General features: G+C 41.3%; 1 protein-coding gene and 1 non-coding gene across 2 annotated transcripts in view; both read right to left on the bottom strand.

Moving 5' to 3' along the window:
- ANXA3 (annexin A3) overlaps positions 1-25,606 on the bottom strand; it is a 52,964-nt gene that overhangs the window by 18,539 nt on the left and 8,819 nt on the right. The window contains exons 3-6 of the mRNA XM_049630708.1: positions 13,954-14,041; positions 9,130-9,224; positions 5,874-5,987; positions 2,117-2,207 (exon numbers count right to left, since the gene is read on the bottom strand). Coding sequence (XP_049486665.1) covers positions 2,117-2,207; positions 5,874-5,987; positions 9,130-9,224; positions 13,954-14,041 — 388 coding nt within the window. The remainder of the gene's footprint in view (positions 1-2,116; positions 2,208-5,873; positions 5,988-9,129; positions 9,225-13,953; positions 14,042-25,606) is intronic.
- On the bottom strand, positions 8,592-8,698 carry LOC125924066 (U6 spliceosomal RNA). Its single transcript, XR_007458252.1, has one exon. It is a non-coding gene; the product is annotated as a U6 spliceosomal RNA (small nuclear RNA).

Below are 25,606 nucleotides of genomic sequence, written 5' to 3'. Positions count from 1 at the left end.
TGTTCCAGCCCTGGGGTTTGTTTATACCTCTGTATCATCCCTGTGTTCCCTTTTAGCTTTTTCAGTCCTCCAAAAAAAGTGTTTAAACAATTCTCTATGTTAAATTCTGTTAAAATGCCTAGTGCTGATTCCGTTTGAATGGAGCCCTTATGAGCACATGAGTAAAATAGTCACTTACCTGTCATTAAGCTAAGTGAAGGTATTTACGTTCTAATGAGAATTTCTCAAAGTGACCTATCTGACACCCATCTAAGAGCCAGTATATCCCTTCTCTGGACTTCTACTGCAGAACCTCTCTGATACAGAAACATAGAAACTGTGGTTCCCTTGGGGTACTTGGAGGGGGCTACAGAGGGCTGTTGTATAATACAGAATTTGGGCTGGTCTTTGTTCTGGTTCCTAGCTGGTAACTTTTAAATCCTTGGAATTTCCCAAATAATAGGAATGTCTGTTATTCGTGGCAGGTGCCCACAAACCACAGCTGAATTTATGCTAACAAGACAACTCAGGGTAGGGGCTGGTCCCACCAGAAAGACCAACCATGTGATTTAGAAGGGTTGGGGCTTTGAGCCACATGATGTCAGCCTGACCTGCAGTGAAAGGAGGGGGACTGGAGATGGAGTTCAATCGTGTGGCCAGTTATGCAACCAGTCATGCCTATGTAATGAATCCTTAATAAAAGCTGGATACCAAAGATCCAAGGAGTTTCCCTGGTTGGTAATTACATATCGATGTGCCGGGAAGGAGACACATCCAGAGAACACGGAAGCTTTGTGTTTGGGACCCTCTCAGACGTCTCCTCTGAATGTCTTCACTTGGCTGGTCCTCATTTCTACTCTTTCAAGTAGAATTGTAATTGTAAGTACAACTGACCCGTGAACAACATGGGTGTGAGCTGCACAGTCTACCTATATGTGGGTGTTTTCAACAAATGCAGTACAATTTTGTAAATGTATTTTTTCTTCCTTACGATTTCCCTTTTTTGTTTGTTTCAATGTTTATTCATTTTTGAGAGCGAGAGAGAAAACGTGAGCAGGGGAGGGGCAGAGACAGAGGGGGACAGAGGATCTGAAGTGGGCACTGCGCTGACAGCAGTAAGCCCAAGGTGGGGCTCAAATTCACGAACCATGAGATCATGACCTGAGCCAAATTCGGACGCTCAACCTCCTGAGCTTCCCAAATGCCCCTCCTTGTGATTTTCTTAAAACCATTTTCTTAACTCCAGCTTACTTTATTATAAGAACACAGTATATAATACATATAACATACAAAGTATGTGTTAATTGACTGTTTATGTTACCAGTAAGGCTTCTGGTCAACAGCAGGCTATTAGCAGTTAGGTTTTGAGGGAGTCAAAAGTTGTACATGGATTTTGAACTGTGCTGGTAGTCGGTGCACCTAACCCTCACGTTGTTCAGGGGTTGACTGTATAATGCTTTCTTAAGTTCTGTGAGTCATTTTAGTGAGCTATTGAACCCGAGGAAGTAGTGAGAACCCCTAAATGTGTAGCCGTTTGGTCAGAAGGGCACGCAGCCTGGGAGCACTGAGCTTGTGGCTGGTGTCTGAAGTGAGGGTAGTCCTGTGGGGGCTGTGCTTTAACTTGTGTAGTCATGCTAACCCTCGGTAGTCTGTCAGAATTAACCCTCGGTAGTCTATGTCACAGCTGACAGACTATTAGGACTTGAGCTAATTATACTGAATCCACACGCTCAACACATTCTCTAAATGGTTCGTCTCATTTTCCACACCAAAAATCATGAGGCTAATCTGAGCGGTTTTTAATATATAATATTAATATACCATGATTTGATGAAATCTTACATTGATGAAAATAGTTGGTTCAATAAATAGTGATTGCCAAGGGCAAAATCCCCTATAGCTGTAATGTTATAAATGAGAAATGTCAATGCCATTGTTATGCAGCAGTTTCTAGCTTGGGTCATATTCAAAATTTCTCTGAAAATCCACGTTTAGCCCATTTTAGAATGTATCCTCCTTTTTATGTCTTGCCTTCCCCAAATGCCTTGCGAAGAAGAGCGTGGTGGGTGTCTCGGAAAAGCAACATTGGCTCATATGTGTGTGGACAGTGGGAAAAGTAAGCAGAAAATAAGACTACCTGTATAGTAGGCTTGGGAGATCTCCTTCATCTGCCTGCTTGTTCTGGTGGTGAGGATTTCAATCAATGCATGTTCGCTTGTTCCGACACCCTAAAAAGAAAAAAGAAATCTATTTTTAGAATACTTAAAACACTTAATTTCATGCATTTCAGGCTTGATATCTTGTTTTATACAGATGAAAAGAAGTTTTAGTAAATCCACATAAGGTTGCATATTGCTATAGTTTTCTAATTTTTCCACATACTTTAGTACAAAAATAACACAAATCATCTAAACTGACACCAACATTTTGAAGAAAATGTCCTACTCTAGTGTAAAGAATAAATTGAATAATTGCAGAAAGAAATAGCACAAAGGGAAAAGCCTATGCCATTCAAGATCAGAAGTGAGCATTTGAACACACCATTATGTTTATTAAGGGCTCTGCAATTCTTTTGAATGGGTTCATCCTTCTACCATTGCACTAGATGGTCAGCAGGTATCATCTTCATATAGGGAGATTTTTAAAGGCTCAGTAATGTGTGTCATGGGCCTAGTTGACCTGGGGACTAGTTACCCTGAGCCTTGATTTATACTGAGGTCACTGAATCACACTGTGACTCTATGAAAAGCCATTTACACTAGCACTTGATCAAATAATGTTGATGCAGCTTATGAAAAGAGGCTGAATTCTGTCCCTCTGTGGCACAGATTCCTAGCTGCCCTCAACATCTCTCCATTTTAATTAATTAATTAATTAATTAATTTAAAAACAGACTGTTTTTTAGATCAGTTTTAGGTTCACGGCAAAACTGAATGGACCCCATCTCTTTTACCCTCTTTGCTTATAATAAAATCCTTAATTTATAACTTAGCACACAGCTACCCAAATAGATACTATATTACTCCCTAGCCTCCCTTAGAGCTAGGTTTGTTCATATGACTAAATTATGAGTGATAGAATATATGTAAATACCACATACGATTTCTGAGAATCCTTAAAGAGAGGGAATGAACCCTTCTTTGTCTCTTATTCTTTTTAGCTGACTGGGGTAAAGACATATTGCCTGGATCTTGAGTTGCCATCTTTAGCCAAAAAGTGTAATCTACAGGCTGAAGATGGACAAACCTCAAGATAGAAGGAGCCTGAGTGCCTGATAATGATAGTGCCCTGACACCCAGCTCTGGACTGCTTACTTTGGATTTCTTTTGCATAAGACAGAAAGTTTTTGAATCTTTATTGGTGAATCTAATCCTTATTATTGTACCTGTTAAACTGCCCCCCATGTGGCAGTCATAGAAATGCACCACTCAGACTTCATTTTAAGAGAATCTGCTGCAAAGAACATAGTTGGTTGATAGCCTCCAACTGCCATAGCTCTGGATCTGCCACGTGGTTCACAAAAAGGCTATTCTCCCTCCAAGCTGTCTCAGCAAGTGACTCAACATGGAAGGGGTACTGGAGCTGGGCCATTTCTGCCCGGTGTAGGACTTCTCCAAAGGGCAATCTTTGCTTTGGAGCTCCCCATCGGCCTGCCATGGTTTTCTTCGAGCTGCCCTGTGCACGGAGGCTCCTCCTATCTGAGCCTACTTCTGTCCCTCTGTCATGTGTGTAAGCCCTGTATTGCCATCTGAAGCTTCACCCAACTTACCCTGCTCTGACACTTCTTTATCCCTCATAAGATCTCCCCCAGGGAGGGGGGTGCTGGGTGGCTCAATCAGTTAAGTGGCCAACTTCGGCTCAGTCATGATCCTGCAGTTAATGAATTCAAGCCTTGCATCGGGCTCTGTGCTGGCAGCTCAGAGCCTGGAGCCTGCTTCAGATTCTGTGTTTCCATTTCTCTCTGCCCCTGCCCCACTCATGCTCTGTCTCTCTCTGTCTCTCAAAAAATGAATAAGCATTAAAAAAAAAAAAAAGATTTTCCCCAGGAAATCTCTTGTGTGTCTCATCCCATCTTGGCATCTGCTTCTTGGGTGCCCCTACGTCTTCCACAGAAAAGAAAAATATCTCCTATCTCTGATAAGGAGGCAGAATACAGCTTATGCCTCAGATATAGACTCCTTCCGTCCGCTCAACAAATGCATTGAGCACCTACTTCATTTCAGAAGATGCAGACCAAAACTGATGAGGTTCCCTGTTATGATGGAGATATACCTTTTAATTGGATGGAAAAAAAAATAAACAAATAGCAAAAAATAAACGACATAATTTTAGATGGTATTAGGTGCAATTAAGAAAATTAAACTGAGTGAATTGATAGAAAATATGTGGAGGGAAACATTCCAGATGGAAAGAACATCATGTATAAAGACCTCAAGGTAGGAATAAGCTTAGAATGTTCAAGCAGCAGAGAGAAGGCCGGTGTAGCTATAGTACTGAATCGGGGGAGAGGGAGGAGAGGGTGTGATGGGCAGTTTTATGGAACTTTATCAACTTGGCCAGGCTACAGTCCTCAGTTAACTCAATCAAACAATCTAGGTTTGCTGTGAAGGTATTCTGTAGACATAACTAAAGTCCATTATTGAGTGTCTTTAAGTAAAGGAGATCATCTTAGATATTTCAGGTGGACCCAACTTAGTTGAAAGGCTTTCAGAGCAGAGCTGAGGCTTCTCTGAAGAAGAAGAAATTCCATCTGCGGGCAACAGCTCCAGCTTGTGCTTAGAGTTCCAGCCTGCCCTACAGATTTTGGATCTGGCCAGCCAGTTCCATCATTATGTAACCAATTCCTTGCAATAAATCTAGTAATATATATCTCCTGCCTACTGCTTCTGCTTCTCTGGGAAACCCTGACCAGCACAGATAGAATTTTTAAGAAGTCAAGAGATAGGAGCCAGACTGTGATGGGTGATGAAGGTCATAGTAAGAAGTTTGGATTTTAAGTATTCAAAGCCATTGGAGATTTATGCAGGTGAATAGTATAATATGATTCCAAAAATGACTTTATAAAAATAATTTTGGCTATTCTGTGGTGAATGGATTTCAAGTGGGCAAAAATAGAGGCAAAAGGACCAACTAGAAAGCTATTGATATGGTCCAGTCAAGAGATGGTGGTGGTTGAAGTAGAATGGTAGCAATGAATCCTGAGAGACATGCACACATTTCTTTCTTTCTTTCTTTCTTTCTTTCTTTCTTTCTTTCTTTCTTTCTTTTTTTTTATTTTGAGAGAGAGAGTGTGCACGTGCATGCAAGCACGTGAACAAGCATGTGAGCTAGGGTGGGGCAGGGAGAGAAGGAGAGAGAATCCCAAGCAGGCTCTTCACTGTCAAGGCAGGACCCGACATGGGGCTCAAACTCATGAATCATGAGATCATGACCTGAGCTGAAACCAAGAGTTGGACGCTTAACCAACTGAGCCACCCAGGCACCCTGCACACATTTCTGATAGATGGACTTGCAGACAGATTTGGGAGCTTTGAAGAGTGAGGGAAAGCAAGGGATCAAAGATTCTTTTGGGTTTCTGACCTAAGCAATGGGGTTGATGATGGTGCCATTTACTCTCAATGACAACAAAGTAGAGAATTTGACTCTTTGGGTCAAAAACCATGGAAACAGAATTAGGATACGACAATATCCTTTCAGCCCAGGAACATGTGGGCTCAAGGTTCCACAACCGTTCCCCATTTCAGTATTGTTCTACCACTCGGATAGTATAGCATCAAAATGACATCCAATCTGTCCTTTTTACACCCATGTCTCAAGTGTGCACTGGAAGAAAGTCACTACTCTTGATGACACAGTCAAATCTCAGGTGGAAATGGCTCAGACTGGGCTCATACCTTCATGGATTTCTTCAGCTGCTTCGCATCAAACATGGCTGGAGGAGTCACAAGGGCCACCATGAGTTCCTTAAAGTGGCCAGAGAGATCACCCTTCAAGTCATCTTTCAGTTCCTAAGATAAAGAACCCCAAAGAAGAAAGTGTGAAATACTTTTCCTTTCTCTTTCTTTAGAGTCACATAGTGAAAGATAAACATATGTATCAATTCAAACAAAAACATGCCAATTCACAGGGAATAAAAGGAAATGGTGAACTATTTCTAAGGATTTAATCTGCATTTTGTGACTGCTTCCAACATGTTCTGTTTTATAGGTTTTCTGAAGGAAAGCCAATGGAAAGGGTTACATGAGTGCCACTGATAGGAACTGTATATCACAATGCATTTCCCACACCAAAGATGCTCTCAATACTTGGGTTGGGGTGGGGGGAAGAAGAGGAAGAGGAGCTCTGTAATTCACACCCAGATTCATGGGTAGTTGCTCAATTCCTTGTTTCTCAGTGACCGCTAAAGAACTCTGGAGAGAAAAGGGAACAGAGGACAGTGGCGGTCACTTGCCTCTGCTAAGAGTGTGGAACCACAAGCCATCAAAAGCAGTTTCCTGGCAACAGCAGGGAAAACCCTGAATGTAATGGGGCACCTATTACTTAGTATTGTCCCTTGGCACTGTTTTCACTTATTACATAAGTACAGTCCATCTTCCCTGCTTGAAGGCAGGTAATGTGGTTTTTATTTTCAATATTCAAAGGAGTGTTATTGAATTATTATTTTCTTGCTGCTGATTATTTTCAGCTCTGAGACAGAGGCTGGCAGCCTCCCAGACTGCTATGACAATGTGGATACATACCAACATCTACCATGCCACTGGGGGGCCTAGTGGGTGGGGAACAGGCAAAACAAATGGGAGAGAGCCAAGGGTCACTAGCTCCACTTTAATCGCCACAGGGTGTTTCCTCTCTAAATGCTAAACTGTTATTACCATCTGTCCTCAACCCAGGACTTCCCAACTGAATCCTCCTTCACATGCTCTCATTCCATCCCACTGTGAGAAATGGGGTCACCCTTCACCTCCATCCTTCCTTCCTCCATATTTTGGAAATACTGAAAGGCCAATGGATCATTCATGTTCCCTATACGTGAGTGTTTTGCCTTTTTGAGAAGCTTGGCAATTCATTAAATTTGACAGACATTTACTGGGCACCTGCTCTGTGGTAGGCTTTTAAAGGTGAGTTAAAAATCTTTACTCCTAGGATATTATACTCTAATAGGAAAACCAGAAATATTTGAAGATAAAATTTCAGTATAATATGTTAAGTATCTGATAAAGTGTGAAGGTTAAACATTACGAAGGGTGTCTTCATAGAGTCCGGGGGTGTGGAAAACACTGCCAGGAGGTGATGCCTGAGCTGCCTGTGGATGGTCTCTATACACCCTCAGTCCTCACCTGGACTCAGCAGGCTGACTGCTCTGTTACCACTCTTTTCCCACCACAGTTTGTTAGCCACAGAAGCTAAAATGATCTTTTGAAAATATAAATTAGTTTACAGTATTCTCTTGCTTACAGACTTTCAATGATTCTCTGTTGTTCTTAGAGTAAAACCTAAACTCTGTAGCAAGACGGCAAGGCCCAGCATATTTGAAATCTCCCCCCCCCTACCCCCATGGCATCTTTCCCATCTGCTCCCTCTATTCTCCACACTTCTGCCATATTGGAAGTCTTTTTGTTTCTTAAATATTCCCGGCTTGTTTTTGCCTCAGGGCTTTTGCATTTGCTGGGCCTTCTGTCTGTAATGCTCTTCCCCAGATCAAGCAAATAAAAAAACAAAAGCAAAAACAGAAACAAAAAACCAGAATCCTTAGTACTGTTTACTTTCAGCTGAGAGTAAGGTAACACCCTGTCACTGATATGTCTTCACCACCCTATTTCAAGGAGCCATTCACCAGTCACTCTCTACCACACCATCCCATTTTAATTCTTTCATAGCACTTACCAAGATCCGAATTTATTTTATTCACTTATTTTTCTTTCTTTAAAAAAAATTTTTTTTCAATGTTTATTTATTTTTGAGAGACAGAGGGAGACAGAGCTTGAGTAGGGGAGGCACAAAGAGAGAGGGAGACACAGAATCCAAAGCAGGCTCCAGGCTCTGAGCTGTCAGCACAGAGTCGGATGTGGGGCTCAAACCCACAAATCGTGAGATCATGACCTGAGCCAAAGTCAGACGCTTAACCAACTGGGCCACCCAGGCGCCCCTACTTCTAATTTTTCTAATAAAATTTTAACCTCATAAGAAAAAGAGGGATCTGCTTTTTAGATCAGTGAGTCTCCAAAGACAAGGATATCTCCTGACACAGAGAAATATCCCACTCCTGACACATCGTAGTTTATTATTGAACAAATACACTGTGTGGAAAAGACACAAAATGTTCTTGTATACAAGTAAGTTTTCATTTGCTGAATGAATTAAATCTACAATTACAAAAATATTTTAAAGTTGGAAGACAAATTAAAGATCATCGAAGACAGGATCTACCAGATAATTGATCAGATAATCCTTTTTTTTTTTTTTGAAAAATTTATGTCTTTATTTTGAGAGAGAGAGAGAGAGAGAGACAGAGCACACAACTGGGGGAGGGGCCGAGAGAAGGGAGACAGAGAATCCCAAGCAGCCTCTGCCCTGTCAGCACAGAACTAGAAGCAGGGTTCGAACTCACAAACAAAAATATGGAACGCTTCACGAATTTGCACATCATCCTTGCACAGGGACCAAGTTAATCTTCTCTGTATCGTTCCAATTTTAGTATATGTGCTGTTGACGTGAGCACTGGTCAGATAATTCTTACCTATGGGGGCTGTCTTGTGCATTGCAGGATCTTTAGTGGCATCCCTGACCTCCACCCACCACATTCCAGAAACATCCCTTTCTCTCCCACCAGCTGTGATAATCAAAATGTCTCAAGACATTGCCAAATATCTTTTGGGGAGCAGAATCATTCCTGGTTTAACGTTACTTGTCTAAGGCAACCCTCCTTATTCAACAGGTGGAAAAATTGAGGTCCAGAAAGAGCAAATAACATATGCAAAGCCATTCAGCCAGTTAAGAGCAAAACCAGGACTCCTACTTGTGACTGGATACACAGGGTACTTTCTGTTACACTTGGGCTGAAACAAAAGATCTGCAGGCATAATCACGTGGGAGCATCCCTGATCCATAGTGATTAGCTCTTTACTAGTTGTCATTTTAATCAAATCATACCTTTCCATATGCTGCTTGATACGCCTGAACAATCAGCTGCCGCTGTGCATTTGTCCTTTCAGTCAGAATGCTGATGAGGGTTTCCTCATCGGTTCCTAAACGAAACAAAAAGAATATTACTCACCATCAACCCAAAGATGCCTAATATCTGTTATGAACAAAGGAGAAATGATCAATGGTTTGAAACAAATGCAGAGAGGAAGGCATTTTAATTTTTAATTTCCAGGTTCTTACCAGGTTGGAATCTGCATTTCTTTGCCAGGCTTTTGGAAAAGAAAATTAATTTAGGGGAGTTTGGGGGAAAGACAACAATTATTGTCCAAATATTCCTCCCTGTATATCAGACCGAGGGAGTAGTGCGAGGAATGTGTTGCTTTTGAACTAGGGTTTTTTCCCCCCTTATGAGGTTCAGTTGCTGTCCTATCACCTTTTATCTCTCTCTTATCTCCATACTTGATGTCAAATATTTTTCTCTAAAAAAAAGGAACTGACATGTATTGAGAACCTGCCATATTCTAGATACCTTTTATTCATGGTCATAATATTCACTGAAGCTCTGGGCGGTAGGTAGGATTCAGCTGTTCCAAAGATGAAAACACAATATTTAGAAAAGTTATCTCATTTGCCAAAGTCATGCAGCTTTTTAGTAGCAAGAATGTAAAACCAAATCTCTGACCCCAAAACATATATTTCCCTCTCTGAGTTGTACCACTTTCAGACATCCCAGACCCATAGACTTAAGCACCTGTTGTAAGTAAAGGGCTGATGCTGGCCTGTTTGAGAATGTCCTCAAGGTCACTATTTTCTTGGTAATTAAAGTATGAAGTAACATGGGGAGTTGTGTCCACCTCATTTGCAGTGAGGACTACCCCTGGGTTGGGGAGCTCTGAGTTGGCTTATGTGCCTTGGGCCTATGTGATTCATGGTATAAAAAATCAGTTGGAACTCAAGGCTCATCTTCTCAGCGTTGAGGTGACCCACATGCTCCTTGGCTATATATGCCAGTGGCCATGGTATATACTCTATATACATCAAGGATGGGGCAAACAAACCATGTACTTGGTTAGTGGCTGGGCCTCCCAGGGAAAGATGCTGTCCCACCACATCTCTGGTCCTGGATTCTTCTATGGCATTAAGTAAACATGGAACTCAATTAAAGCCTAGTTGTGTCCTGTGAGTCTGATGATTGATTTGGACCTGTAATGGCATCTGTGTTGGGGCACGACTAGCCACCCCCAACTGCACAAGTATCTCAGATGCTCCGGGTTGAATTCATTCTTTTTCCTCTCTAACTTGTGTTTCATTCTATGCACCCTCATCAATGGCATCACTATGGATACAGTCACCCAACCAAAGACCCTAGTGGTCTACCCCTTTCTTTTCTTTACTCCCTACAGGGTAGCAATCATCAGCATCTCTTGAATTTGCCCTCTCCTTGGCCCTTGTGCATGCATCATATTTTATCTAGAAACGTCAATAGCCTCCTGACTTGACCCCCTTCCAATTCATACTGTAATTACTGCCTTAGTAAATTCTTAAAAAAAAATTTTTGTAATGTTTTTATTTATTTTTGAGACAGAGAGAGACAGAGCATGAGCAGGGGAGGGGCAGGGAGAGAGAGAGAGGAAGACACAGAACCCAAAGTAGGCTCCAGGCTCTGAGCTGTCAGCACAGAGCCCGATGCGGGGCTCGAACTCACGGACTGTGAGATCATGACCTGAGCTGAAGTCAGACGCTCAAGTGACTGAGCCACCCAGGCACCCCTGCCTCAGTAAATTCTTTAAAATGGACCTGATCATGTCAATCCCTCAGTTGAAATCCTAATGGTTCTCTGTAACCTTCAGGATGAAGCTCAAGCCCCATAGCTCACGCACCTGCTCTTTAGGGTCTAGCTTCTGCCTCCCATCTCTGTTCTAATTTTCTACCCCTTCTCTGCATCTCTACGCCTTATGGCCCTAGACTCCAGACAAAGCTACTGCTCGCAATTGTGTGTAGTTTGTATGCTAGGAGGTTTTTCATCTCTTGCTTTTGCATATGCTCAAGACAGGAAAGTAAAACAGCTGCCTCCTAGTTCAGAGACGGGATCAGACACATGTCTAATGCAAATGCCATTAGGATACCTGATTCTGGACTGAGAACACATAGGTAATGGTTCTGCTTCTGCAACCCCAAATGCAAAAATTTGTGAAGAAACATGATATTAAGAAAAAAAAAAGACAAGCAATAGAATTTAAAGACTATTAATTTGTTCAATTTGACATTAACCTCATGGAAGAGTCTACTCAACATCGAGCATAAACAGGGAAAGCACAGAGAGAAAGGAAGAAATGACTGTCATTTAGAAACAGAAAGAAAAATGTAAAGCCAAACAGACAGAAATGAGATAATATTACACCAATAAAAAAAACCTAACAGTATATTTCATGGAACCTAACAAACTGACCCTAAAATTCAGAGGGGAGGGAATTGGGCCAAGAAAAGCTTTTGCCCTATTAGATACTAATTATAAAATTATAATAGTAACTATGACACTGTGATATTGAGACAGGGATAGACAAACAGACCAATGGAGCATAGCAGAGAGCAGAAAAAAAGAGAAACTTACAAGACACTAGTGGCATTACAAATCAGTGTGGAAAGGATGTATTCTTCAATAAATTGTGCTGGGACAATGAACTAGCCACTCGAGATAAAATAAAATTAGATACCTTTAAATACACAAACGTTAAGTCCAGGTAGATTGAACATCCCAATGTGAAAAATAAGACTGTAAAACTTTGGAGAGAAAACACAGGAGAATACCTTTATGAGCCCATTACAGAAAAGGCACAGTAATAAGTATATCATAAAAAAATACTGGTAAACTTGATTTCACTAAAATTTAAAATTTCTATGCAATATAAATTACTATAACCAACGTTAAAAGAAAATCACAGACTGGAAGAAGATATTTTCATGGATTGTAATTTTTAAAAAAAGTTTATATCCAGAATTTATAAAAAAGAAAAAATCTTGCCAGTCATGAAGAAGACAATCCAACTGAAAAAATGGGTAATAGATATGAAGAAATAATTCAAGAAAGAAGAAGCAAATGAACAAGAAAGGAGACTCAATCATATCAGTCTTGGGGGATGGGGAAGAGAGGAAGCAAACATACATGCAGAGTGAGATACAATTTTAGAGCCACTCAGTTGGGAAAACAGAACAGTGTGACCTTAGCAAGTATTGGTGAGAATATGGAGCAGGACTAAGTCTCATGTACTGCTAGTTAGGAATGTTAATTTGCATATTATTTTAGAGAGCAGTTTGGCAAAATTTCTAGTTAATTTGAAGATGAACATCTTCAACTCTGAATTCCATTTGTTATGTTCTAGAGAAATGCTAGCAAATGTGCACAAGATGTACACAGGAATATTCAATGCAGCATTTTTATACTGTAATAGAAAAGAATTGTAGGCAATTTACATGTTCCATCAATATCCCATCTTATGATCTAATAATTCAATAGACTACTATGCAAGTAAAGTTAATGAAGCAGAGCTAAACATATCAACATGGATAAATCTCAAAAACATAATATTAAGAGGGGCGCCTGGGTGGCTCAGTTGGTTAAGCATCGACTTTGGCCCAGGTCATGATCTCACAGTTCATGGGTTTGAGCCCCGCGTCGGGCTCTGTGGTGACAGCTCAGAGCCTGGAGCCTGTTTCAGATTCTGTGTCTCCCTCTCCCTCTGTCCCTCCTCTGCTTGCGCTCTCTTTCTGTCTCAAAAATGAATAAACATTTTTAAAAAATTAAAAAAAAATGTTAACAGACAAAAAGAAGTTGCAGAAGAATGTACATATGATGCACAACATGGTTCCAATTTATACTGTTTGAGACCATAGAAAACAATACATACATACACATGTAGTTACAGAATTAAGTTTCACGAGAATACACTCTAGTTTAGGATGGTGAGAAAAATGAGCAGAAAAATAGAGAAACTTACAAGACAGAAGTGGCATTACAAATCAGTGTGGAAAGGGAATTGAGGAGGAAAGAGATCCAGGAAGAATCAGCAGGGATGGTATCTGTAATGATTCATTACGATGACCATTCTTGTTGGTCCATGGTGATGGTAGTGTTTCCTATTAAGTAAATATGGCAAATATTAAGATTTAATAAAACTGGGTGTCCCATACATTTTTCCTTATTATTTCACTTTTAAAAGTCCTTACGATTTTTAAATTTTTTTTTTTTTTTTTTTTTTTTTTAGTGTTTATTTATGTTTGAGACAGAGACAGAGCCTGAGCAGGGGAGGGGCAGAGAGAGAGCGAGACATAGAATCTGAAGCAGGCTTCAGGCTCCGAGCTGTCAGCACAGAGCCTGATGCAGGGCTTGAACTCACAAGCCCACGAGATCATGACCTGAGCTGGTCGGACGCTTAACCAACCGAGCCACCCAGGCGCTCCAGTCCTTACAATTTCTATAGTCAAGTAACCCAACTTGGGCAAATTGAATCATGCACTTTTATTTTTTATTTTATTTTTTTAAATATTAAAAAATATTTTTTTAGTTTATTTATTTTGAGAGAAAGAGAGAGCACAAGTGGGGTAAGGACAGAAAGAGGGAGAGAGAGAACTCCAAGAGAGGCTTTGCACTGTTAGCACAGAGCCAGATGTGGGGCTTGAACTCACAAACCGTGAGATCATGACCTGAGCCAAAATCAAGAGTCAGACACTTAACTGACTAAGCCACCCAGGCACCCCTGAACCAATGCACTTAAATTGTAACTTTCTTGATTTGCTTCAACATAAAGAGAGGAATTACAAAGCAGTACTGACCAATTCCTCTGATTGCCTTGCGAATCGCTTCAGCATCCACTGATGGGCTGAAGCCCGGATAATCTTGCATTGTCCCTCGGTGTCCAACCTGGAAGGAAATATTTCGAAGTGCCACTAATTCAAAATGACCTCTTTGTTTGTATTATGTACATTCCCACATGCATGTTGGAAGCATAACAAACCCATAATTTGCAGCAACTTCCTTTCTCTTCAGGAGTGGTTCAGGAGACTCTCCCATCCCCAGACAGGCAGGCAATGTGACATTTGCTACATATACAAAGAGGCCTTTCATTTTTCCCCTCTGGTGTAACAAATTAGAAATATACAACATTTGTTCTCTAGAACAATAAATTATGTTAATCCTGGTGACTCCGAAAAATATTTGCTATAAAGTGGCAACTGCGTGAAAGCAATGAGAGAGAATTTCCTGCATCCTCTTTGTTTTCAAGTGATAGCTCAAGGCTTTTCACTACATCTAACACAGAAGTAACTGTGGTTTACAGACTTCAAGATGTTTTCATTAATGCTGACCACTGTCCTTGGGGAACCTTACACTAAAGGATCCACAAATGAAAACCCCATTAGGACTGTGTGTTCTCAAGCTTTGTTTAAAGGATTGCGGCTGATAAACTCTGAAAGCCATTAACATAAACCTTCAGGAATAGCATGGAAATGAAAAATGCCATGATACTAATTTTAAACACACAAATTAGAAATACATCAGTAAACTGGGAAAGACCATTTTACAGAAAGGATAAAATATCTTAAAACTGCTTAAGAGACTGTACAACAGCCACAAAGATGTTGAGAAAAATCCAAGTAAACATGTATTTATATGTTATTTACTAACTCTTGGAATAAAAACGTGTCTTTACAGTAATAATGTTTTCTTTCTAAGTTGATTTTCCTATCCTGTTACTGAATAATATTGGTTCTGTTGTCTTGTGCTAACATGGCTTCATTTAGGCTCTCCTGAAGTGTTTAATATTTTCACAATTGGACATTATCTTGCCACATTAAAGTGAATGGAAAATTAATGTTCTGGCACAGTAAAAAATGAGAAGCCACTGATTCAGTACATTAGGTTGAACAATTTGTTTCAATACGATCAAACACTCTTTATTTAATCTTAAAGCATCCAAAATAAGGAATTCTAATTCTAAAAGAGTGTTTATAACAGGTTAGAAACTAGTTGTGAATGCGTCTGATCTAATGGCACCTGTAAGAAATCAGTCACTTCAATATAATCTTTGGAGAGTCATTTCTCCAAGGCTTAGTAAATATTTTATGGACTCACAGAGCCAACTGGCTTCATTTCAGTTCTATCCATCTAGGAACTTTTGTGTTGATCTTATCTAAATATCTGGCATTTTAGAAGATCTACCACAATATTGGAGCATTTGAGTGCTTCACACCCAGCACTGTGCTAGGCACCTAATAGATATGTTAATATGACCTGCACAACAGCTCTGATAAATGAGTAAGAATGACCCATTTCACATATAAGATACCAATGTTTAAGAAGATTGGAGGGGTTGAGCATCTAAGACTTGATTTTGGCTCAGGTCATGATCCTAGGGTCGTGGGATCAAGCCCCGAGTCAGGCTCCATACTGAGCCTGGAGCCTACTTAAGATTCTCTCTCTCTCTCTCTCTCTCTCTCTCTCTCTTGGGGCACCTGGGTGGCTCAGTCGGTTAAGCATCTGACTTCAGCTCAGGTCATGATCTCATGGCATGAGTTCAAGCAAGCCCTGCGTTAGGCTCTGTGCTGACAGCTCAGAGCCTGGAGCCTGCTTCAGGTTCTGTGTCTCCCTCTCTCTCTGCCCCTCCCCTGCTCACACTCTGTCTCTAAAATAAATAAACATTAACAAAAATTAAAAAAAAAAACCAACCAGATTCTTTCTTGGGGTGCCTGGGTGGCTCAGTCGGTTAAACGTCTGACTTTGGCTCAGGTCATGATCTCATGGGTCGTGAGTTCGAGCCCCACATCAGGCTCTGTGCTGACAGCTCAGAGCCTGGAGCCTGCTTCAGATTCTGTGTCTTCCTCTCTCTCTCTGCCCCTCTCCCACTCATGCTCTGTCTCTCTGCCTCTCAAAAATAAATAAATTTTAACAAGAAAAGCTTCTCTCTCTAACCCCCCTCACCTCAACCTCTCTCTCTCAAAAAAAAAAAAAAAAAAAAAAAAAGACATTAAGAAGATTGGCGAATTTGCTCAAACTCACACAGCTAATTAAGCAGCAGAACCTGAATTTGAATGCAGTCATGACCATTCCAGCCTACTCCTAGTCTTTCTGGAAATGTAATGTCTGTATTACCTGGGGTGATTCTTTAAAATGCATTTGACCAGGTCCCTCATTAGACATTCTGAACCATATAGGAATGAGGTGTTAAGGTAGACTCTACGCGTTTAAGAAGTTCCCTGGTGGTTTTGTACCACGCATGTCTGCTTCTGAAAACTAGAAGGCAAAACTGCAACCAGATTCTAATTGTTCATGAAAACTCAAGGTTTGCATTCTAGCCTTGACCTTTTCACTGTCCTCTACTACCTACACATCAAAATATGCTGAAATTCCAACGTGCAAAATCAGAGAAGGCTGGAATTCTCAGTCTGTTCTGTAATTTGCCACCTAGTAAGAATTAAATGGGGAGGAACTGCTTGTTTAATTAAAAAAAAAAGACACACACACACACAAACACACTCACATTCACACACACATACACACACACCAGATTGAAAAATGGCATAGAAATTCTAAAGTGGAAGCTTGGTGAAATTTTTCAGAATGCCTCAGTTATTTAAATAAGCAGTATTATTCATTTGATAGACTTGGTTGCCCAGAACATTCGAGAATATTTACATGACTTATGAAAAAAATTGTACAGTAAAATAAATTAATAGAATCTTTTAAACCAGCACATGCCAGTCCATGAACAAAGTGCTTTACAATTTATTTCAGTCTTACAATGACCTTAACAAGGTAGATTTTATTACAGTATTTCCATTTAAAAATGGAAGAAACTTGATTTCAGAGAAGTTATTTGCTTAACATAATTGCTGCTAAGGACAGCTGGAGAATTTGAATCTGCCTGCTTTCGTGTCTAAAATGCCCTGTGCTCTCCACCATATCTCAATGTATCACAGTATTCCACATTAGCCGTTCTCAAAGTGTAGGTACTAGATCAGCCACATCTGCACCACTTGGGAACTTGTTTGAAATGCGGATTATCGGGGCGCCTGGGTGGCTTGGTCGGTTGGGCGTCCGACTTCAGCTCAGGTCATGATCTCACGGTCCGTGGGTTCGAGCCCTGTGTCGGGCTCTGTGCTGACAGCTCAGAGCCTGGAGCCTGTTTCAGATTCTGTGTCTCCCTCTCTCTCTGCCCCTCCCCTGTTCATGCTCTGTCTCTCTCTGTCTCAAAAATAAATAAACGTTAAAAAAAAAATTAAAAAAAAAAAAAAAAAAGAAATGCGGATTATCAGGCCCCATTCCAGTCTTACTGAATCAACTTACTGAATCAGCCTCAGTCACTGAGTCAGCCCTGGGGCTGTGTTTTAACTCGGGATCTGTGTTTTAACAAGCCTTCCAGATGATTCTAACGCATGCTAAAGTTTGAGAACCACTGCTCTATTTCATTCTCAGCTGCCCAGAAAACCAAAGCAAAAGGAGTAAACAAGCCATAGATTCTCTTCTGGGAGGTGGAAGAAGAATTTGATGATGAGCTCACTGTTTCAGGAATGCTGGCATTTTTAAAGACAACCGAAACTATTTGCATCGCCTGCTTCCTTGCAGGCTTAATTCCTTAATATTTAAACTACTACTCAAGGCTTGACTTCATTTATTTCCACTAACTCTGACACCCTAGCCAAGTGTCATGCTAGTGTAGGACACGGATACTTAGCAAAGTCTTTTTATTTATAAAAAAAAGAAAATGTTTTATCAGATTTCCGCATTCTTTAAATACATTTAGTTTCTTCCCTTTTCTCAAACTTGACCTTCGGATTCCCCCAAAGGGGAAATGATCTTGAAAGCAGTTGGAAAATAAATTAAAGTAAGGAATGTCTAAATAAAGGGGGGAAAATGACAGGAGGTCTTGACATTAATAACAATTGCTGCTACTGTGTGCCAGTCCTGTGCTAAGCACATTTCCTGCATTAGCTCATTCAATTTTCACAATTAGCTTGTAAGGCAGGTGTAGTACATACTATTTACGGATAATGCAAAAACCGATAGTTGAGTAACTTGTCCAAGGTCACCCAGCCAGGAAGTGGACAGTCTCATCAGCTTCTGCTCCTGATTACCAGGCTAGGCTGCATCTCGTTTAAACTGTCTTCTTCATGTCAGTATCATCTTGTCTGATCTTCTAGAACTATCCTTTGGAGGTCACTAGAGCGCCTGATTCTTTGAAGCCATTGGTGTGGCCAAGCTGGGTCTGGAGAGCTGTCTGCTGGCACCTCCCCTCACCAGCCCCCTCCCCCCCCAACTGCCCCAAGAGAGGTCAGTCTGTCCTTGACCATGAAACCCGGTTGTACCTATTTCTTCAAACCCAGTGTATTGGGTTTGCAAGAAGTTTAACACGTATATTCAGAAGGATGAATGAAAGAGAAAAACACAAGGCAGCAATCCTGTTGACAGGAAACATATTTAAAGCCAAATGCTTCAGAGCGAGAACAGCTGCTGTTACAAGGTACATTTTGAGGGTGAGGTAGAGCCAAATCACTCATCACTTCATAAAGTCCTGTAAAGGCCATATCCTAAAATTAAACTTTCAAATAAATGCCTCATATAAACTTCCAGGACTCAGGAACTCTTGAAAAGCTGGGGAGAAATGATCACTCAATGTCAAAACAGTCTGTGGGGTCATGAAGATTTATGAGAGAAAGAAAGGTGGAGTAGACTAAAAAAATAAATAAATAAAGCAATCATGACTTGGAAAATGTGGGGTTCTCGCTCAATTTTTCTAGTAAAAGCTGGTTTTCAAAAGCAAAGAAAGCTGATTGTAAAGGGCCCTGAGATGAAATATGGTCAAGGGAGGCAAGTATTATGGGTTGAATCGTGTCCCTCCAAAAAGATGTGTCGGGCCGAGTGCACAATACTTCACAATGTGACCTTATTTGGATATAAGCTGACTAAAATGTCATTAGTTAAGATGAGGTCATACTGGAGTAGGGTGGGCCCCTACTTTAATATGACAGGTGTCCTTAGAAGACAACCCTGTGAAGACAGAGACATGTCGGAGGTGATGTGACCGTGAAGGCAGAGACTGGGGCTGTGCAGCTGAAAGCCAAGGAACGCCAAAGATTGCCAACAAACCACCAGGCACTGGAAGAGGCAAGGAGGGATCCCCTTTCAGGTTTCAGAGAAAGCATGGCATTATGGACACCCTGATTTGCCCCCAGAACTGTGAGCGAATACACTTCTCTTGTTTTAAAACACCCAGTTTGTGAAACTTTGTTAACAGCCCCAGGAAACGAATACAGCAGGGATCCCTGTAAACAACAGGCTCCCCATCACCACTGCTGGAGTGTTTCCCACCCAGGGGCAGCAGAGAGAAGCAGGGGGTGGGAGAAGCAGGGATTGGCGGCCTCCGGTGATTGAGAGAAGCCAGTGACATCATAGCTTCATCTGAAATGCGTCCAAGAGGTCCAGAGGACATTTATGCATTTCTACTTGTCTCACTCAACTGAGGAAAGATCCATACTTGCCTTCTTTTCTTGTTTTAAACACAATGATTTCATCAGAGGAGTCTCAGCAAGAGCACTGGAAAGCTGTAACAGAGGAGGGTGTTGGGCTGGAGTAGAAGATGTGTGATTCAGAAATGAGGAAAGATAGGGACAAACTATTTGTGTTATGCTTTCCATGAAACACAGTTTATCATCAGAAGACACCTTGACCTCTCAGAAGCATGTGTCAAACATGGTCAACCCAGCCAGACCTCTGCCTTCTTTTGGCTCCTGGGACCCATCCCTGGGGTTTCTTCTTGCCCCTCCAGCTTGCATTTATTCTTTGTCAGGTTTCCTCTTTGCCTGACCTCTATAAATTAGGTACTTGTAAAATGGAAAATCTCTTTTCTTTTCCTCTAATCCTGCTGTGGGTTATTCCCACCAGTACCCTCTGCTGCATGCAAACAACTCCCACAATTATAAATCCAGCCCAGACTTCTATTTTGAACACTGGTCTTATATATTCAATGTGTACTTGATGTGTCTGCTTTTATGTCTCACATATCAATTCATTATTTTCTCTCAAGATGATTTCTTTCCCCACATAGCAATTACATTGTACTTACTTCTGCTTTACCCATATATGCTCATCTAATCCTCAAAGCCACCCTATGCACTTGGGACTATTATGATCCCTACTTTAGAGAGGAGAAGACACAGAGAAGAGACTCCTCCAAGGTCATTTGGCTTGCCTGTGGCACAGCCAGGATTTGAACCCAGGCAATCCGACTGTAGTCTCTGAGCTCGTCCCTAATTTGCCCTTCTTTCTCAGTACCCGACCCTTTAAATGGTACCACCAACCTCCACAAACCTGAGTCTCCTTTGATGTGTCTGTCTTTCCTTGCAAATGCAATCCATCAGCAAAGCCTACTGTATTTAGACTCTCTCAAAAAGATCATCTCCTGTGTACTTCTCCCCATCTTCCTTGCCCCTACTGTTGTCCAAGTCACCATCACCATTGCCCTGGACATGGACATCTGCAGCGGTCTCCCTTCCTTCCATTGCCCACCTCCTACCACCTCCCACAAGCAGCCAAGGGCTCTGTGTCAGTCATCCCCATGGCTCTGCGTGGCTTGACCCAACTCCCCTCTTCATTCTTATCACCCAGAGCTACTCTCCCCTTTGTCTAGCACACCTCAGTTCTCTGAGAGCCCAGCTGACATGTGTTGAATTCTTCTTCATCTTACTGTCTTTGTTTGTGCTATCCCCTTTATCTGGAATGTTTTTCTGCCTTCATTCCTCTGCTTAAAGGCTATCTTCTCTGACAAGCCAGCTCTGGCCACCTGACCTGAGTGGGTCCTCTCCTGTTGGTCTCCATCTCAGCAACCCTCCCCGCTTAGGGCACTCAGCTTTCAGTATTATCTCTCACCGTTTATATCTGCACCTCTATCTCCTCTGACATAAAATTCCAAGGGGCAGAGACCTTTTGTTTTACTCACTACACTGTATCCAGCTCTAGCCCAGTACCAGTCTTCAGATAGGGGCTTAATAAATAACTATGAATGAGTTTGCTGGAAGAAAATGGAAGCAAGATGATGACATCCCAAGGTGTGGAATTTCTCCAAGATGTACACAACACAATTGGCTGCCTGATGAAATTGCTTCCTTCAAACATCAGTAGTTCAGAAATCAAAGTGACCATTGTATCCTAGGAAATCTGGAATATGTTAGAAATATTTCAGTGGCTACTTTCAGTACCACAGGCTATTCCAGATCTTTCAAAGCTGGTTCCAGAAGCCAGGGTGGAAGCCTGGTGAACCAGGGATGTTTCCAGTGACTCTGTTATGTCTTTCTAACTGTCTCTCCAAGCACTCAGGGGTTCTTTGGTGAAGGCAGCAAACCTAACTAAACTGGATTGAGTCTGAAACACTGAGCCTCCCAAAAGTCTTTATCAACACAAACTTCTTTCTCAGAATAATTTTCGTTATTTGAAGTGGATTATAAATAATTTATATTCATCTTCTTTTGAGTTATTTAGTGGCAGTATTTGAAGATTACATTTTTAATCCACAGGTTTAATCCAGGTTTAACTTAACTTAGCTAACAGTTCTTGACCAAACTCTGCTTGGCCAAGAGCCACAGAGAGTGGAAGACTAGTATGGCTATGCTGGCCACATCCTCAGTTAGATGAAGTACATATCCGACTTCATCCTCCAGGAGAGACACTTCTGTCAAAGGGACCTGCCCTATAACTCTGGAAGATTCTGGAAGATACAGGGAAGCTGACTTATTGGATTGGGGAATCTTGCATCATCTACATCTTCTAAAATGGGTACCTGGCTAGAAAATGGCACTGGTTTGGCAGGATGTTGGGAATGTAGTGGTGACACCCAGTCTGCTCCCACATCACTTCTGTGGGAATGGAAATCCACCCATGAGGGACTGAGATCAGGGACGTTTACTGTTTGTGATATTACAGAAAGAACATTTCTTGTGTCTGTGGCCAAGGTCATTAATGCCCACATAACATGATGGCTACATGCATTATTTTATGAGTTTTGTACAAGTGTGTGTTTGGGAAGTGACAATCCTAACAAGTTGCTACAGATCTAAGAACTCTTCCTAATGCAAAGTAAACCTACATAATGGAAATTCCTTGAAGAGTTTATACAAAGGCTATTGGGACTACTGAGATTCTCTGTGGTCCTTGCAGGATCCCCAAAACAGAAGTGTCATGCCTCCCCAAAACTCCTTGTTCCCCTCCTGTCACCTCAGGGGGTGATACATCTCATCTCAGACTTTATACCTGCTGTTCCTTCTGTTGGATGCTCTTCCCCAAGATATTCTCCCGACCCACTCACTCACTCCATGTTGACTTCTGCTCACATATCTGAGCAGAAAAAGCACACTCTCCATCACTGTCATTATCCACCTTTGCTTTCCTCCAGAGTACTTAAAACTGACTTTATATAATACACATTTACTTCTTAGTTTATTAGCTACCTTCCCTAATAAAAATCAGAGGCACATAAGCTCCATGTTTTTTAAATTTCTCTTTCTCTGTATTTTCAGAGCCTAAAAAAGTATCTGGCACATAGTGGATGCTTAGCAAATATTTGTTAAATGAATAAGTGAATTAAAAATGTCTTCTTATCCTAAGTCTTGCTTTCTTTGATAACTCTCAAATGCCACTATGTACCTTTTCAGAGCTCCATGTCATACCTCAAAAATCTGACTAATGCATTCTTCAGCTTTGTACATGCTGTTCAGACGGAACTATCACTACGCCTATTTAAACATGCCTTCAGAACCCAGGTGAAGTATTTACTCCAACACAAATGGTTAGAAACCAAAGGAGCAAAATCTGATAATGGAGGAAGGGACAGATTGAGAATTTTCTGCCCTTTTGACTTATTCTCTTCTAATGCACGTGAGACCTCTCCGTCTGTATTATCTTCTTGCTCTGTACTCTAAAATGTTTGTGCTTTCTAACTACTCCACATACATCAAAACACAGTTTTTCAAGAGAATCAAATTATACCTTCTTCCCTTCACATTGCTTGCTCTCAATCTAAAACTTTTTATTTTCCTCTTTGCCTGTGATTTAGCAGGCTTCTCCAATAGCGACTCATAGATTTGGCAAATTACACTTTTTATTATGATTAAGTGTGAAAGAGGGGCCTTCACCGGTGACCTGGGGCCAGGGGGTGGCAAAGGACAGCTCTTTAATGCTCAGTCCATTCATTGCCAGTGAATCCTCTCTCTTCTCACTCAGATTAGACAGTGTTTCTTTCCAGACTCTGTCCTGAAACAAGGCTCTAATGTTTTGATTTGAAATCCAGGTCTTACCTGTTTTTCATTAACTTCCTGCAGAGGACCATTTTTGCAACTGTCTGAGTACCAATATTTATCCAAAGAAGCTTTAGGGAACACGGCTTAAAACACACACCAGACAGGAAGTTGCAGTCGTGTTGAAGAGCACCTAATCAGGCATGATGCCCATCTCCTTGGGATGTGAGTCTAGTTCAATGAAAACAGTTTTAGAGCCAGATCCTCCAGCCCTGAGATGCAGTAGGCAGGCAGATCAGAGGAGAAATTCAACACAACCACATGTGTGTCACACAGGTGTTCTCCCCACACATGTTTTAGATTTGTGTGGTTAGGAAGAGAAAACACACCAGGAAAGAAAGGTCAGGTGGGATGTCCCCACCAAAATTAGATATATGAACTGGACAGGGCTCTCACCAACTCTCTGTACCCAGGACCAGTAGCATCAACAGCCTGGGGCTGGTGTCATCCATGGGAAAGGAAGAGAAAGGCATCACTTTCCCTAATTCTCTCTCACAGTAGCACACGGCACCTCTCCTAGGCATCCCTACTGTTGGTGTCATTACTCCGGGTTACACAGAGGAAATGGAACCATTGTGTCCTCATGTGTCAAACTGCACCAATATTGTTCCCGGGGAAAGAGAGGAAGGGTTGGGTGGGGAAGAAAAGTTGTGCTCTCTTCCTCACAAGAACACATTGTCAGGGATTAATTTTTCCTATTAGTAAGTTTCCACCCTACATAAGCCTTCCCCAACCTTTCCACCATCAAGAATCCCTTTAAGTATTTCTTCTCCATGGACCTCATGCTTTGAGTGATTTTGCCTGCTAATCTGTATTTATTACAAAACATGTACTCATTGTCCCGTGTTCCTTATTATTAAAGATAGTAACTTCCAAGCAGAAGTTCTGATCAGCACAAGGTAACCAGTACCTTATTGTTAATATAATTTTAGTAAACAATAAAGGAATATGATATTTTGGAAATTCTGTGCAGCCTTGATGTGAGTTATATATGTATGATAATATATACATATATAGATAGATATAGATAGATATATGTATATATACATATATAGATACTCATTTAACAAAGAATATCTCTGGTCTTTTTCCTGGGTTCCTGGCATAGAGCTTCAAAGCCATTGGGATTTCCTGAGAGAGGAGTGTCTTTATTATGCTAACAAGGTGACTCAGGGTAAGCCTCTAGATAGCTGTAGGATGGCAGTTTGGGAGGGGAAGGAGACTGGAGATTAATTTCAGTCCCATGGCCTGTGATTCAATCAATCACACCTATGTCATGAAATCCCAGTGAAAACTCTGGAGATCCCTGGCTGGTGGACACACGATGTGCAAGGGAGGGTGATGCGTCCTGACTCCACGGACGCAGGGCCTTTCCAGACCTTGCTCTATGTCTCTATGTGTAGGCAGGCTTTCTAATAAAACTGTAATGGGGTGCCTGTGTGGCTCACTTGGTTAAGCATCTGACTTCAGCTCAGAGCCTGGAGCCTGCTTTGGGTTCTGTGTGTGTCTCTCTGCCCCTTCTCCGCTTCCGCTCATGCTCTCTCTCTCTCTCTCTCCCTCAAAAATAAATAAACATTAAAAAAAACAAAAAACAAAAAACCCTGTAATCACAAATACAGCACTTTCAGTGAACTCTGTGAGTTGTTCTAGATGATTACTGAAAGCTAGAGGGTCATAGAAATCCCTGAATGTATAGGTCAGAAGAGCAGGTAGCTCTGAGGCATGCAGCTGGTGTCTGAAGTGAGGGCAGGGCTCTTAAACCTGGAGTTTAACTCCAGGTAGTGAACGTCAGCACTGTTCTGCAGTATACACAGTTGGAGTGGGAACAGAGCATTCATATCTTTAAATGCATACAAATATCCAAAGGCACAGAATGTACAACACCAAGAGTGAACTGTAATGTAAATTGTGGACTCTGGTGATTCTGATGAGTCAATGTAGGTTCATCAGTTGCAACAAATGTACCGCTCTGGTGGGGGATGTGGATAATGGAGGACCCTACACATGTGTCTGAGCAGGGGGTATATGGGAAATCTCTTTACCCTTGCCTCAATTTTGCTATGAACTTAAAACTGCTCTAAAAATAATCTTCAAAATAGGAGTGGTCAGAAAGAATCTATTTGAGGAAATCCATCTGTTTTCAGAT

Source organism: Panthera uncia, chromosome B1 (genome assembly GCF_023721935.1).
Source record: "Panthera uncia isolate 11264 chromosome B1, Puncia_PCG_1.0, whole genome shotgun sequence".
NCBI classification, from domain to species: Eukaryota; Metazoa; Chordata; class Mammalia; order Carnivora; family Felidae; genus Panthera; species Panthera uncia.
This window is presented reverse-complemented; position numbering and strand designations above follow the sequence as displayed.